Source organism: Hyaena hyaena, unplaced genomic scaffold (assembly GCF_003009895.1).
Source record: "Hyaena hyaena isolate Hyena2069 unplaced genomic scaffold, ASM300989v1 scaffold_20, whole genome shotgun sequence".
Taxonomy (NCBI): Eukaryota; Metazoa; Chordata; class Mammalia; order Carnivora; family Hyaenidae; genus Hyaena; species Hyaena hyaena.
This window is the reverse complement of record NW_024080652.1, coordinates 5,113,380-5,125,778: the sequence shown is the minus strand read 5'-3', so window position 1 is coordinate 5,125,778 and position 12,399 is coordinate 5,113,380. Positions and strand designations below refer to the sequence as shown.

At 45.0% G+C, this 12,399-nt stretch overlaps 1 protein-coding gene across 1 annotated transcript in view; it reads right to left on the bottom strand.

The window, feature by feature from the left end:
• The window catches only part of RSPH10B (radial spoke head 10 homolog B), a 55,583-nt gene extending 43,215 nt beyond the window's left edge, over positions 1-12,368 (bottom strand). The window contains exons 1-4 of the mRNA XM_039226118.1: positions 12,292-12,368; positions 9,637-9,978; positions 4,571-4,646; positions 660-728 (exon numbers count right to left, since the gene is read on the bottom strand). Coding sequence (XP_039082049.1) covers positions 660-728; positions 4,571-4,646; positions 9,637-9,887 — 396 coding nt within the window. The 5' untranslated portion in view covers positions 9,888-9,978; positions 12,292-12,368. The remainder of the gene's footprint in view (positions 1-659; positions 729-4,570; positions 4,647-9,636; positions 9,979-12,291) is intronic.
• Between the last annotated feature and the right edge of the window lie 31 nt (positions 12,369-12,399).

Here is a 12,399-nt window from a genome sequence, read left to right as displayed (position 1 = left end):
AACTGAGGAACAAGGGGGAGAAGAAGGGGGGAAATGGTGGGGGAAAGGGAGAGAGGCAAACCATGAGAGACTCTTGAATGCTGAGAACAAACTGAGGACTGATGGGTGTGGGGGGGAGGGGGGGATGGGCATGGAGGAGGGCACTTGTGGGGATGAGCACTGGGTGTTATGTGGAAAATAATTTGACAAACTATTTGTAATAAAATAAATAAAATTAAATTAAAAAAAGAAGACATCTAGAGGGTACAGAGGAAAGCATTAACAATTACCAGTGGGTCCTGTGCAGCTAACACGTTACTTTTCACCTGTATTCTTTGGTTCTGTGGACTTTTTTTTTTTTTAGTTTATCTATTTATTTTGAGAGAGAGAGAGAGAGTTAGAGAGGGGCAGAGAGGGAGAGACAATCCCAAGCAGGCTCTGAGCCGTCAGTGAAGAGCCCAACTCAGGGCTCAATCTCATGAACGGTGAGATCATGACCTGAGCTGAAATCAAGAGTTGGACGCTTAACCTCCTGAGCCACCCAGGCGCCCCAGTTCTATGGACTTTTTTAAACCCATGAGCTAAATTACTCTTATGAAAGTAGTATGTTTAATTGTGGGAAGCTGACCATTACATTGTATTAATTACAGTGTAAAACTATAACATCTGGAATGCTTTACCTCGTATTTCAGTCCATCGGCCCAAACATAAGTCCCTTGTCCATGCATGAGTCCTTCTGAAAACATCCCCTTTAAAACAGAACAACAGCAAACCCTTAGGACCATTCATTGATTTTATACCCCAGTTGCCACTGTGGTTTTAGTTCTCAGAACAGAGACTTATCCCACTTTTTTTTTTTTTTTCTTTTTTGAGAGGGTGGGGAAGGGGCAGAGAGAGAAGATAGAATCTGAAGCAGGCTCCAGGCTCTGAGCTGTCAACACAGAGCCTGATGCGAGGCTTGAACTTACAAACTATGAGATCACGACCTGTGCCGAAGTCAGATGCTTAACCGACTGAGCCACCCAGGCGTCCCCATCCCACTTTCATCTGCATGAATTCCCTGTCCAAATTCCCCAAAACGTACACCAAGCAGTCCTGTGCAATGCTTAAACGTGAGTTGTAAGTTCGGCTGTGTCTTCCTCTCCTGATTCAGCTGTGTAAAAGTTCCATAGCTCAAAAGAATTCATGTACTTTTGGTTTTGCACTTAAAAGTTTAAAGATTTTTAAAAATTATTTAAGCTAGAGGGGCGCCTGGGTGGCTTAGTTGGTTAAGCGTCCGACTTTCGCTCAGGTCATGATCTCGTGGTTCGTGGGTTCGAGCCCCGCGTCGGGCTCTGTGCTGACTGCCAGCTCAGAGCCTGGAGCCTATTTCAGAGTCTGTATCTCCCTCTCTCTCTGACCCTCCCCTGCTCACGCTGTCTCTCTCTCTCTCCTAGAAATAAATAAAAATATTTTTAAAAAATTATTTAAGCTAGATAGAGCTGGTTAAAACCATTATCTGGATGTTAGAAACTACCCCATTTGTAAATGTCATGCTGGTCTGTTTTCTGCTTACTGGGAATTATTGGTAGGGGTGTGCCTGGGCACCCGGACATATTCCTCTATGTGGACAATACACAATTGTCCGTATGGGCCATTTATATGTAGTGTCTGCTGTTAACATATAGGAGCAAGTCACTGAAAACTTAGCATGCCTGAATGTCTAAATGCAATCAGAGAAAACAAGGGTGAAAAGGACTTCCAGTTTGGGCCTCTGGGGTGGCTCAGTCTGACTCTTGATCTCAGCTCAGATCATGATCTCATGGATTGTGGGATCGAGCCTTATGTCCGGCTCTATGCTGATAGCATGGAACCTGCCTGGGATTCTCTCTCTCTGCCCCTCCCCAGCTCGTGCACACTCTTTTTCTCTCTGTGTCTCTCAAAATAAGTAAATAAACAAACTTAGGGGGAAAAAAAGAGTACTTCTAGTTGTTCCTTAGAATCACCTTGTGAGAGTCAGTGGAGAAAGGGGAGAACAGGTAATTCAGTGGTCCTCAGGCTCTTCCATGCTTCAGATCCACCTGGGGATTGTGAAAACCCAGATCTGCCAGGCCCACCCCAGAGACTCTCATTCATCAGTAGGTCTGGGCTGGAGCCCAAGGATAAGCATTTTGAAATAATTTCCAGGTAATGCTGCTGGTCCCCAGCACCGCGCGTGGATAACCACGGCCCTAACTCACGGGTGAGTTAGGAGCATGGATCCATCCAGCTTAGCCTGGGCTTACAACAGACAGGCTGCCATCGAGGGAAACCTTGGGGCAGCCAGGGGCTTTCCAACCCCGGGCTGGCTGTCGTTTGTATTATGGAATCAATTACAGTCACAACAACGTTGTGTTAACTGACTGAGCCACCCAGGAGATGATTATTTTTAATCAAAATAAGTGGAGTCTGAGGAAACTATGGAAAGCTTACACAGCAAGCAGCAGGCATTGGGTGGGGAGGAGAACCCAGAAATGGAGGGGTATTTGCCCCACATCAATGGTTAGGGCAAGGCCACGGGCCAGGCTTGAGCTACTGGGTCACTGTGGATGCAAGGACCGAGACAAGGCCCCCTGTAGTAGTAGGAACTGATACTGTGTCCTCAGCAGCCCAGGAGGGGTTGATCCTGTGTAATCCTGTTTCGCTGGTTGATTTTTTATTTTATTAAAAATTTTTTTTAATGTTTATTTATTTTTGAGGGGCACATAAAAAGAGAGACACAAAACCTGAAGCAGGCTCCAGGCTCTGGGCTGTCAGCACAGAGCCCGATGCAGGGCTCGAACCCAAGAACAGTGAGATCATGACCCGAGCCAAAGCTGTACGCCCAACTGACTGAGCCACCCAGGCAGCCCTATTTTTTAATTTGAGAGTGAGCAGGAAAGGCAAGTCTGGGAGAGAGGCCAGGAAGGGAGGAGTGGGAGGGAGGGACTGAGAGAGGGAGAGGAGACAGGAGAGAGAGAGAGAGAGAGAGAGAGAGAGAGAGAATCTCAAGCAGGCTCCACGCTCAGCCCTATTCACACAGCAGCGCTGCACTTAGTGCCATGATTGGTGAAAGGAGACTCTGACCACCATGAATGCCAGCAGCTTATTCCACACAAGATGGGACAGCCACGTCTGTGACTATTATCCAGGCACACTAATGGCGTTTTTAAGAGATGACATGACGTGAGAATAAGAACATGTTGTATGTTTAGCAGGAAAAAAAATCAGGGGACTGAGACCCATGCTCTACGACCCCAACCACAAAGACTTGTTCTTATTAAAAGCACACGTTTCTTGACAATAAACTATTTGTAAAAAAAATAAAAAAATAAAAAAATAAAAAAAAATAAAAGCACACGTTTCTTTGATAATCTGAATGATCCACTGCGCCATTGCTAATGACGGCCAAATACTGCCACAAAAGTGATCTAATAATTATGTGGTCATGAATAGTAAATCAGGAAGCTATGCAATATTTTAAACATTGTGGAGGAAGAAATGGGGGTGGATGGTGTTTAACTGGAGACAGAGTCTCAGTTTGGGAGGGTGAAAGTTTCCGGAGGAGGAGGGTGGGGAAGATTATGTGCTTAATGTCCCTGAACTGCATGCTTAAAAGTGGTTAAAATGGTACATTTTATGTATATTTTACCACAAAATATTTAAGTTATGAAAAGCCTGCAGCAATACAGCAAAGGATTCATAAGTGAAAAAGTTTCAAGATGTTATCTGCAAAATCAATAGGCCCATGTAAATGCTGACGTATCCATTCAAGGAATAAAAGGGACATAGAGTGTCCAAAACGTTTAAGGCAAATGGATGACAACACTGGGATTTTACTCTTCGCTTTTTGCTCCAGTCACCTTCAGGTTGTTTGCACAATAAATGAAAATCAGGAAAAGAAGGGCACCTTTTTGCACAATAAGTGAAAATCAGGAAAAGTTGCGGCAGTCGGTTAAGCATAAGCATCCGACTTCGGCTCAGGTCATGATCTCGTGGTTTGTGAGTTTGCACCCTGCATCAGGCTCTGTGCTGACATCTCTGTGTTGACCTGCTTCGGACTCTATGTCTCCTTCTCTCTCTCTGCCCCTCCCCTGCTCATGGTCTGTCTCTCTCTCTCAAAAATAAACATTTTTTTTTTAAAGTCAGGAAAAGAAAACAATCTAAAATGATGACTCCTGTGGTATGAAGCCATGGTTTTACCTTAAAATAGGTAATTGGAGGGGAGGGGTCCCTGGGTGGCCCAGTCGGTTAAGGATCAGACTTCGGCTCAGGTCATGATCTCACAGTTTGTGGGTTCGAGCCCCGCGTTGGGCTCTGTGCTGACAGCCCCCTCAGAGCCTGGAGACTCTTCAGATTCTGTGTCTCCCTCTCTCTCTGACCCGCCCCTGCTCATGCTGTCTCTCTCTCAGAAATAAATAAAAAACACTAAAAATTTTTAAAAAATATGTAATTGGGGTTCAAAGTCAAATCAGCGTTAAGTACTTCTAATTTCTTTTGAAGACTCGATGGACTCTTCCGGAAATATAAATCTCAGACTCTCCCCGAACATTCTCGCCTTCCTCCCTGCCCATTCCCAAAATGTGTAACTCACGTGGTAGGTACAGCCTCCTTGAAAGACTGCAAAGCCTTCTCCCTCATACAGTCCACGGACTTTTTCCCCTTCATAGCTGCAAAGAAATAAAGCTTAAGGTACTGAATGGCTGAGCAACCCTAAGCGACGGTGGGTTAAAATCATAATTAACATCAATGAAGAAGTACAGCAATATTTCATGTTCGTTCACTCAACAAACTTTCTCCATGAACAAGACTGTAAAGTTCCTGCCCTCGAGTGATCTTAGTCCATTGAGGAGAGACAGGCAGCAAAGAGGAAACAAACAAACAAGATGACTCCAGATCATGTTCAATTTTTGTGAAAGGTGTGATTGGGGAATGCAGGTGAGAATAAGTAGGGGGCTGCTGGGTACAGGCGGTCAGGGCAGTGGCCTCTCAGAGGACACGGGAGTTGTACTGAGACATGCAGGTCATGAACAAATAGCCCTAAGAAGAACTCTGGGAAAAGGATGATGGGCAGAGGGAACCACAAGTGCAAAGGTCCTGTGGCAGGAAGGAGCCGATAGCTTGAGTTCAGCCAACAGAAAGAAGGGCACCCCAGCTGGAGCACAGGCGGGAGAGAGGAGGGAGAGAGGAAGAAGAGAGGAAGAGGAGAGGAGACAGGAGAGGACTCTAAGAGGGGAGTTGGCCAACATCAGATTTATGGCATAAAAAGAGCTCCTGGATGGCCACTGTGTGGAGAAGAGATTGTGGGGAGAGCCAACAGCCAGGTGGAAATAGTGAAAAGGGGCAGAGATGGACGGTGACAGTTATTCTGGGCAGTTTCAGTCTGGGAGGAGGAAACAGTTCTGGAAATTGATAGTGGTGATGGTGGCACAACAGGAAGAATGTACTTAGTGCCCCTAAATCGTACACTTAAAATAGTTAAAACAGGAAGTTCTATGTTACGTGTATTTTATGATAATTTTTAAAAATATTTTTTGTTTATTTTTATTTATTTTGAGAGAGAGAGAGAGAATGGGAGCAGGGGAGAGGGAGAAAGAGAGAGGGAGAGAGAATCCAAAGCAGCCTCCATGCTCAGCGTGGAGAGCTCAATTCCACAACCCTGGGATTGTGACCTGAGCCAAAATCAAGTATCAGACACTTCACCGACTGAGCCATCCAGGGGCCCCTCGGTTGCCCTTCTACACACTAATACAGAAATATACTAGAATACCCTAATTGATACACTAATAAAATACTAGCAGAAAGGGAAATTGAGAAAACAATTCCATTTACAATTGCACCAAAAACAATAAAAATACCTAGGAACAAATTTAACCAAGGTGCTGAAAGACCTGTGCTCTGAAAACTATAGAACACAGATGAAAGAAATGGAAGTCAACATAAACAATTGGAAAGATGTTCCATGCTCGTGGATTAAGAATTAATATCATTAAAATGTCCATACTGGGGCGCCTGGGTGGCTCAGTCAGTTGAGCGTCCGACTTTGGCCAAGGTCATGATCTCATAGTTCGTGGGTTCGAGCCCCGTGTCGGGCTCTGTGCTGACAGCTCAGAGCCTGGAGCTGCTTCAGATTCTGTGTCTCCCTCTCTCTCTGACCCTCCGCTGCTCATGCTGTCTCTCTCTCTCTCTCAAAAATAAATAAAATATTAAAAAATAAAATAAAATAAAATAAAATGCCCATACTACCCAAAGCAATCCTCAGATTCAGTGTAATCACTATTGGAATGCCAACAACATGTTTCACAGGATGAGAACAAATGATACTAAGATTTGTGTGGAACCACAAAAGCCTCTGAATAGCCAAAGCTATCCTGAAAAAGAGAAATAAAGCTGGAGGTATCACAACCCAGATTTCAAGATCTACTATAAAGCTGTGGTAAACAAAAGAGAATGGTACTGGCACAAGAACAGATGTACAGATCAATGGAACGGGACAGACAGCCCAGTAAAGCCACACTTACATGGTCAGTTACTCTACCACAAAGGAGGCAAGAATATACAAAGGAGAAAAGAGAGTCCAAAGGATATATCCAATAAGGGGTTAATGTATAAAATATATAAAGAACTTATATAACTCAACACCAAAGATACAAATGATCCAATTAAAAAGTGGGCAGAGGACCAAAATACACATTTTCCCAAAGAAGATAGACCAAGGGCCAACAGACACATGATAAGATGCTCAACATCACTCACCATAAGGGAAATGCAAATCAAAACCATAATGAGATTTGACCTTACACCTGCCAGAATGGCTAGACTCAAAAAGGCAAGAAGTAAGTGCTGGCGAGGATGTGGAGGAAAGGGAACCCTCATGCACTGTTGGTGGGAATGTAAATTGGTACAGCTTCTCTGGAAAACCATATGAAGGTATCTCAAAAAATTAAAAATAGAAAAATCATAGGATCCAGTAATCCCATCACCAGATATTTGCCCAAAGAAAACGAAAACATTAATTCAAAAAGATAAATGCACCCCTGTTTGTCGCATTATTTACAATAGCCAAGATCTGGAAGCAACCCAAGTGTCCATCCATAGATGAACAGAGAAAGAAGATGTGGTATGTATACTTGATGGGATATTACTCAGCTATAAAAGGGTATAATATCTTGCCTTTTGCAACACTATGGATGGACCTAGAGAGAATCATACATTAAATAAGTCAGAGAAAGACAAATATACAATTTCACTTAGATGTGGAATCTGAAAAACAAACAAAAAGCAAAACAGACCCATAAATACAGAGAGCTGATGGCTGCCAGAGCAGAAGGGGGTGGGGGGATGGGCCAAATGATGAAGGGGAGACAGAGAGGCAGGCTTCCAGTTATGGAGTAAGTCCCGGGGAATAAAGGGTACAGCATAGGGAATGGAGTCAATGGTATTGCAGTCGTGTTGTGTGACAAGAGATGGCAGCTATACTTGTGGTGGCCAGAGGTAACATAGAAGCTTGCTGAATCACTATGTTGTACACCTGAAACTAACATGACATTAGGTGTAACCATACATTGATTAAGAAATGAAAAGATGGGGCGCCTGGGTGGCTCAGTTGATTGAGCGACCGACTTCGGCTCAGGTCATGATCTCACGGTTCTTGAGTTCGAGCCCCACGTCGGGCTCTCTGCTGTTAGCCTGTCAGCGCAGAGCCCGCTTTGGATCTTCTGTTCCCCTCTCTCTGCCCCTCCCCCGCTTGCGCTCTCCTCAAAATCAATAAATATTTAGAAAAAAATAAAAAGAAATGAAAAGAAAAATGGCCACAGGTATCATTTAAACCATAGATCTTGACTGAGCATGCCCTCTGTCTAAGGTCTGGTGTTTGATACTCTGGCTGTGTCTGTGGTAGGACAGAATTTTCCACTTGGTAGAGAAGTTGAGACTTGGAAACAAATCATGGTAATTCATACATATTACATAAGTATGTAATAGAAAGTAGTGCATACTATGTACATAGTAATGTATGATAGAAAGTGATAAGCATGATAAAAGAAGTTTTGAGAAAAATTACTTCCTACTGGGAAGAATTGATGGAAAAGATTTGGACCAGAAGCGTAGGTTGGGATTTGGTCATTCAGAAACCAGGTAAACACTCCAGCAAAGAAACCCATTTTTGCAAGCAAAGATTTAAAAATGGGATTGTGGGGGAACATCTAACTGGGCTCTTGAGTTTAAGAGCAGAGAGGCAGGCTGGGGTCTGAGCATCGGGCTAAGGGGTTTTATTCTGTAGACAATGGAAAGAAATCAAAAGTTTTCAAGAGTGTGGTACCTAAAGATACTCATGTCCAAGCAGCCACACCTTGTGGAATCCTCTCTCACACTGAAGAGGGCTGACCTGTGAGACCACTAGGGTACTGCAGAAATGATGGAGGGTATAGGCGCCTGGGTAGCTCAGTCGGTTAAACTTCAGCTCAGGTCCTGATCTTGAGGTTTGGGAGTTCGAGCCCCACATCAGGCTCTATGCTGATGGCTCAGAGCCTGGAGCCTACTTCTGATTCTGTGTCTCCTTCTCTCTCTGCCCTTGCATGGCTTGCACTCTGTCTCTCTTTCTCTCTCTCAAAAATAAACATTAAAACAATTTTTAAAAAAATAAAGAAATAAATGACAGAGGGTGGTGACTGAGAGCAGGTCACAAAAGCCACATGGCTTCCGCCTTTGCTCTCTCTTGGATTCTCTCTGGGGAAGCCAGCTGCTAGGTGGTGAGGACACCAAGGGACACACTGCTGTGTGATGAAGAACCGAGGCCTCCTGCCAACCGCCATGCCAGGGAGCCCCTTAGAAAGCAACTGTGCAACCGGCCAAGCCTTCAGAGGACGGCAGTCTAGACTCACATCTTGGCTGAACCTCCAGAGATCCTAACCCAGTGCCATCCTGCTGAGCTGCTCCCAATTTCGTGACCCCCATAAACTATGTGAGGTAATATTTGTTTTAATTACCACGCTCTGGGGCAAAGTGTTACACAGACAGGTTACTAATCCCAGGAATGATGTACGTAAACAATTAGGAAGGCAAATCCATACAGGAGTCCTGGGAAGAGTCTAGAAGCAGGGAAATCTTTAGGAAGTGAGTCCAATGGCCCAGGCAAGAGGGAATGAAGAGGCGAAACATAGAGGAAAGGCTAATGAGAGAAGCACGAAGGAAAAAGAAATATAAAAGGGAAGGAGGACGACAACCTGGGTAGGGAGGGAAACGGCAGTGCCCTTACAGAAATAGGGATCAACGGAGAAGCGAATGGCTGGGGGAGAAAGAGCGACATCCAGAGGAACTTTCTATGGGGTGTATTTTTCCCAGTGAAGAATGTGAGGATCAGAAAGGTTCAATGACGGGGTTGATGTCACACAGATCAGACCCCAGTCCAGATCTTATTTCAAGTTCTGCGGTCTTTGCTTTCAGACACAGGGGGCTTGAAGTCCGGTGGACGATGTCCAGTAGGGAGTTAAAAATTTGAACATGAATCTCCAGAGAGATAACAGGGCTAAAGATACAGATTTTTATAGTCACCTAAGGGAGTGACAGGCAAAGCCACAATAAGAGATTGTGGAGAGAGAGAGAACAGAGCATGAAAGCAGTAGAAACGGGGAAATGGAAGACGCAACCCATTAAATTTACCTTTCAACTATGAGCTTGGTGAGAATGGGCTCTTCGTATTGAGTGGCATCTTCATTTAGCTGGTCCTCATTTTTGGACTCTTTTTTGGGCCCCAATTCACTGAGATGTATGTCCAATGGTGGGGCAGCACCAGGGGACATTTCTTGTCTAGTGGCATTGCCATCTTGTTTGGAAAAGTCTGGATTATCAGAGGAGGGAGAGCGGGCAAACTTCTCCCCCTTTTTGTCTGCTCTTTTCTTTTCTTTCACCATCGTCTTTAGAAGTCCTAAAGTTTATATATGTAAGTGTCAAATGATCCCTTTGGTTGGGAGCTGTTTGTTTCAAAGTGTTGATCAGTTTTATCTGAAAAAGAAAAACTGTAGCTCTACATACTTTCAGGTTTCATCTGTAGTTAAAATTTTATCATTACATGGGGCGCCTGGGTGGCTTAGTCGGTTAAGCGTCCGACTTTTGCTTAGGTCATGATCTCACGGTTTGTGGGTTCGAGCCCCGCGTCAGGCTCTGTGCTGACAGCTAGCTCAGAGCCTGGAGCCTGTTTCAGAGTCTGTGACTCCCTCTCTCTCTGACCCTCCCCTGCTCACACTGTCTCTCTCTCTCTCCTAGAAATAAATAAAACATTAAAAAAAATGTATAAAAAAATAAAATAAAATAGAATTTTATCATTACAACCCAATGTCATTTTCACTCTCTTTCTAAAGCTTGAAAAATTACGACTACGAAAGTATCAGTTTATAAAAATGTAGCATTGGTTGTTCCTAAAATATTTATTGTATTTATTTTTATTTTTAAATGTTTGTTTATTTTTGAGACAGAGACAGAGCATGAGCAGGGGAGGGGTAGAGACACAGAATCTGAAGCAGGCTCCAGGCTCTGAGCTGTCAGCACAGACCCCACAAACTACAGGATCATGACCTGAGCCAAAGTCAGACACTTAACTGACTGAGCCAAGCAGTCACCCTGTTCCTAAAATTTTTTAAAACTGGTAACACTGCCTACCATTTCTTTTTAAATACTGTTCCAGAAAGAAGGGAACCCAATACATTAAAAATGGCTACTTAATCCTTAAGGTCTTTCGTGCTTCCAATTCCCATTTTGAAAGCCCATCTCTTAATGCGTCTACATGGCGGGGCACTTGGGTGGCTCAATTAGTTAAGTGTCCGACTCTTGATTTCTGCTTGGCTCATGATCTCGAGGTTTGTGGGTTCGAGCCCTACATCGGGCTCTGTGTTGATAGTGGGAGCCTGCTTGGGATTCTCCCTCTCTCTCTCTCAAAAAATAAATAAACTAGGGGCACCTGGGTGGCTCAGTCAGTTGAGTGACTTCAGCTTGGGTCATGATCTCGCGGTTTGAGAGTTCAAGCCCCACATTAGGCTAGTTGCTGTCAGCCTGTCAGCACAGAGACCGCTTCAGATCCTCTGTCCCCCTCCCCCACTTGTGCTCTCCCAAAACAAATAAATATTTAAAAATAAATATAATTGCAAGGCAAAGTAAAAAAGCTGCATTCAGGGTCCCACATTACCCCTTACCAGCTGTGTGTGTGGCAGGTTAAACTCCTTCTGCTTCAGATACCAAATAGAAATAACAGTGCCTGGTCTCATTTGTAAGAATTACATGAAATGATGCACAGAAACCCCAGTAGTGGGCTACAGCACACTATCAATGATGCTGTGATTATTATGCCACTTTGCATTATTATGTCAAGTTTTTGAACTTGAAATCGTGGGCTGCCTACTCCCTATGCCAAACCGAGTGCCCCTCATGCCAGAAAAGGAGCCATGTAACGTTTGCCCAAGGTCACAGAGCTGAAGGGCAGGTCCCCAAGGCCACGGTTTTCATGGCCTCCCAAACTGGCCCCATTGAAAGCATCCCAGGATAGGGGCGCCTGGGTGGCTTAGTCGGTTAAGCCTCCGACTTTCGCTTAGGTCATGATCTCGTGGTTCGTGGTTTCGAGCCCCGCGTCGGGCTCTGTGCTGACTGCCAGCCTGGAGCCTGTTTCAGTCTGTGACTCCCTCTCTCTCTGACCCTCCCTTGCTCACGCTGTCTCTCTCTCTCTCTCTCTCTCTCCTAGAAATAAATAAAACATTAAAATAAAATTAAAAAAAATAAAAAGAAAGCATCTCAGGATAACAAGCAACATACAAAGACAAGTCCTGGGGTGCAGGCAAGGGCTAGTCCCTCCTCACACCCTGGGGGGTGCAGGGGGCACCCCACACACCCTCTGCTTGGATGGCATCACCTGGACACCCCTGGCTTTGCTCTCACCAACACTATCTCACTTTTCTTTTCCTTCAAATCCCATTACTCTTTCCAGCCCACACCTCAGTGAAGCTCAGGGAGTCTTTGCTGTAGATAGGCTTTCTGGTCTGTGAGTGAAATCTGAACTACAAATAAGGCCAACCTCATTCCTGGAAGCGTATTTCCCAGTAACTTTTGTTTATATTCTGTTGCCCCTGGCTTAAGGCTCTTTAACTCCAGCTATTCATTCCTTCACTAGGCAACACAAAAGGGGCGCACATTCTCTGAGCTTGGGGTTCCTGGCAACTTCTGCCCACGGCACCTGCTCAGGTTCTGGGGGCGCGTCCGCCTGACGGAGGAAGAGCCGGACCTGGCCGGCAAGTCGACCAGAAGCATGCAGGACCACCGGTGGCCGCTCACCTGGCTCCGAACTCCAGGGGGACCGGAAGCAGCCAGGCAGAGGTGGAGGTGGTGAGGCGACGGCAGAGCGTCAGGACCGGGGCTGGTCTCCAGGCAACCACAGGCTCC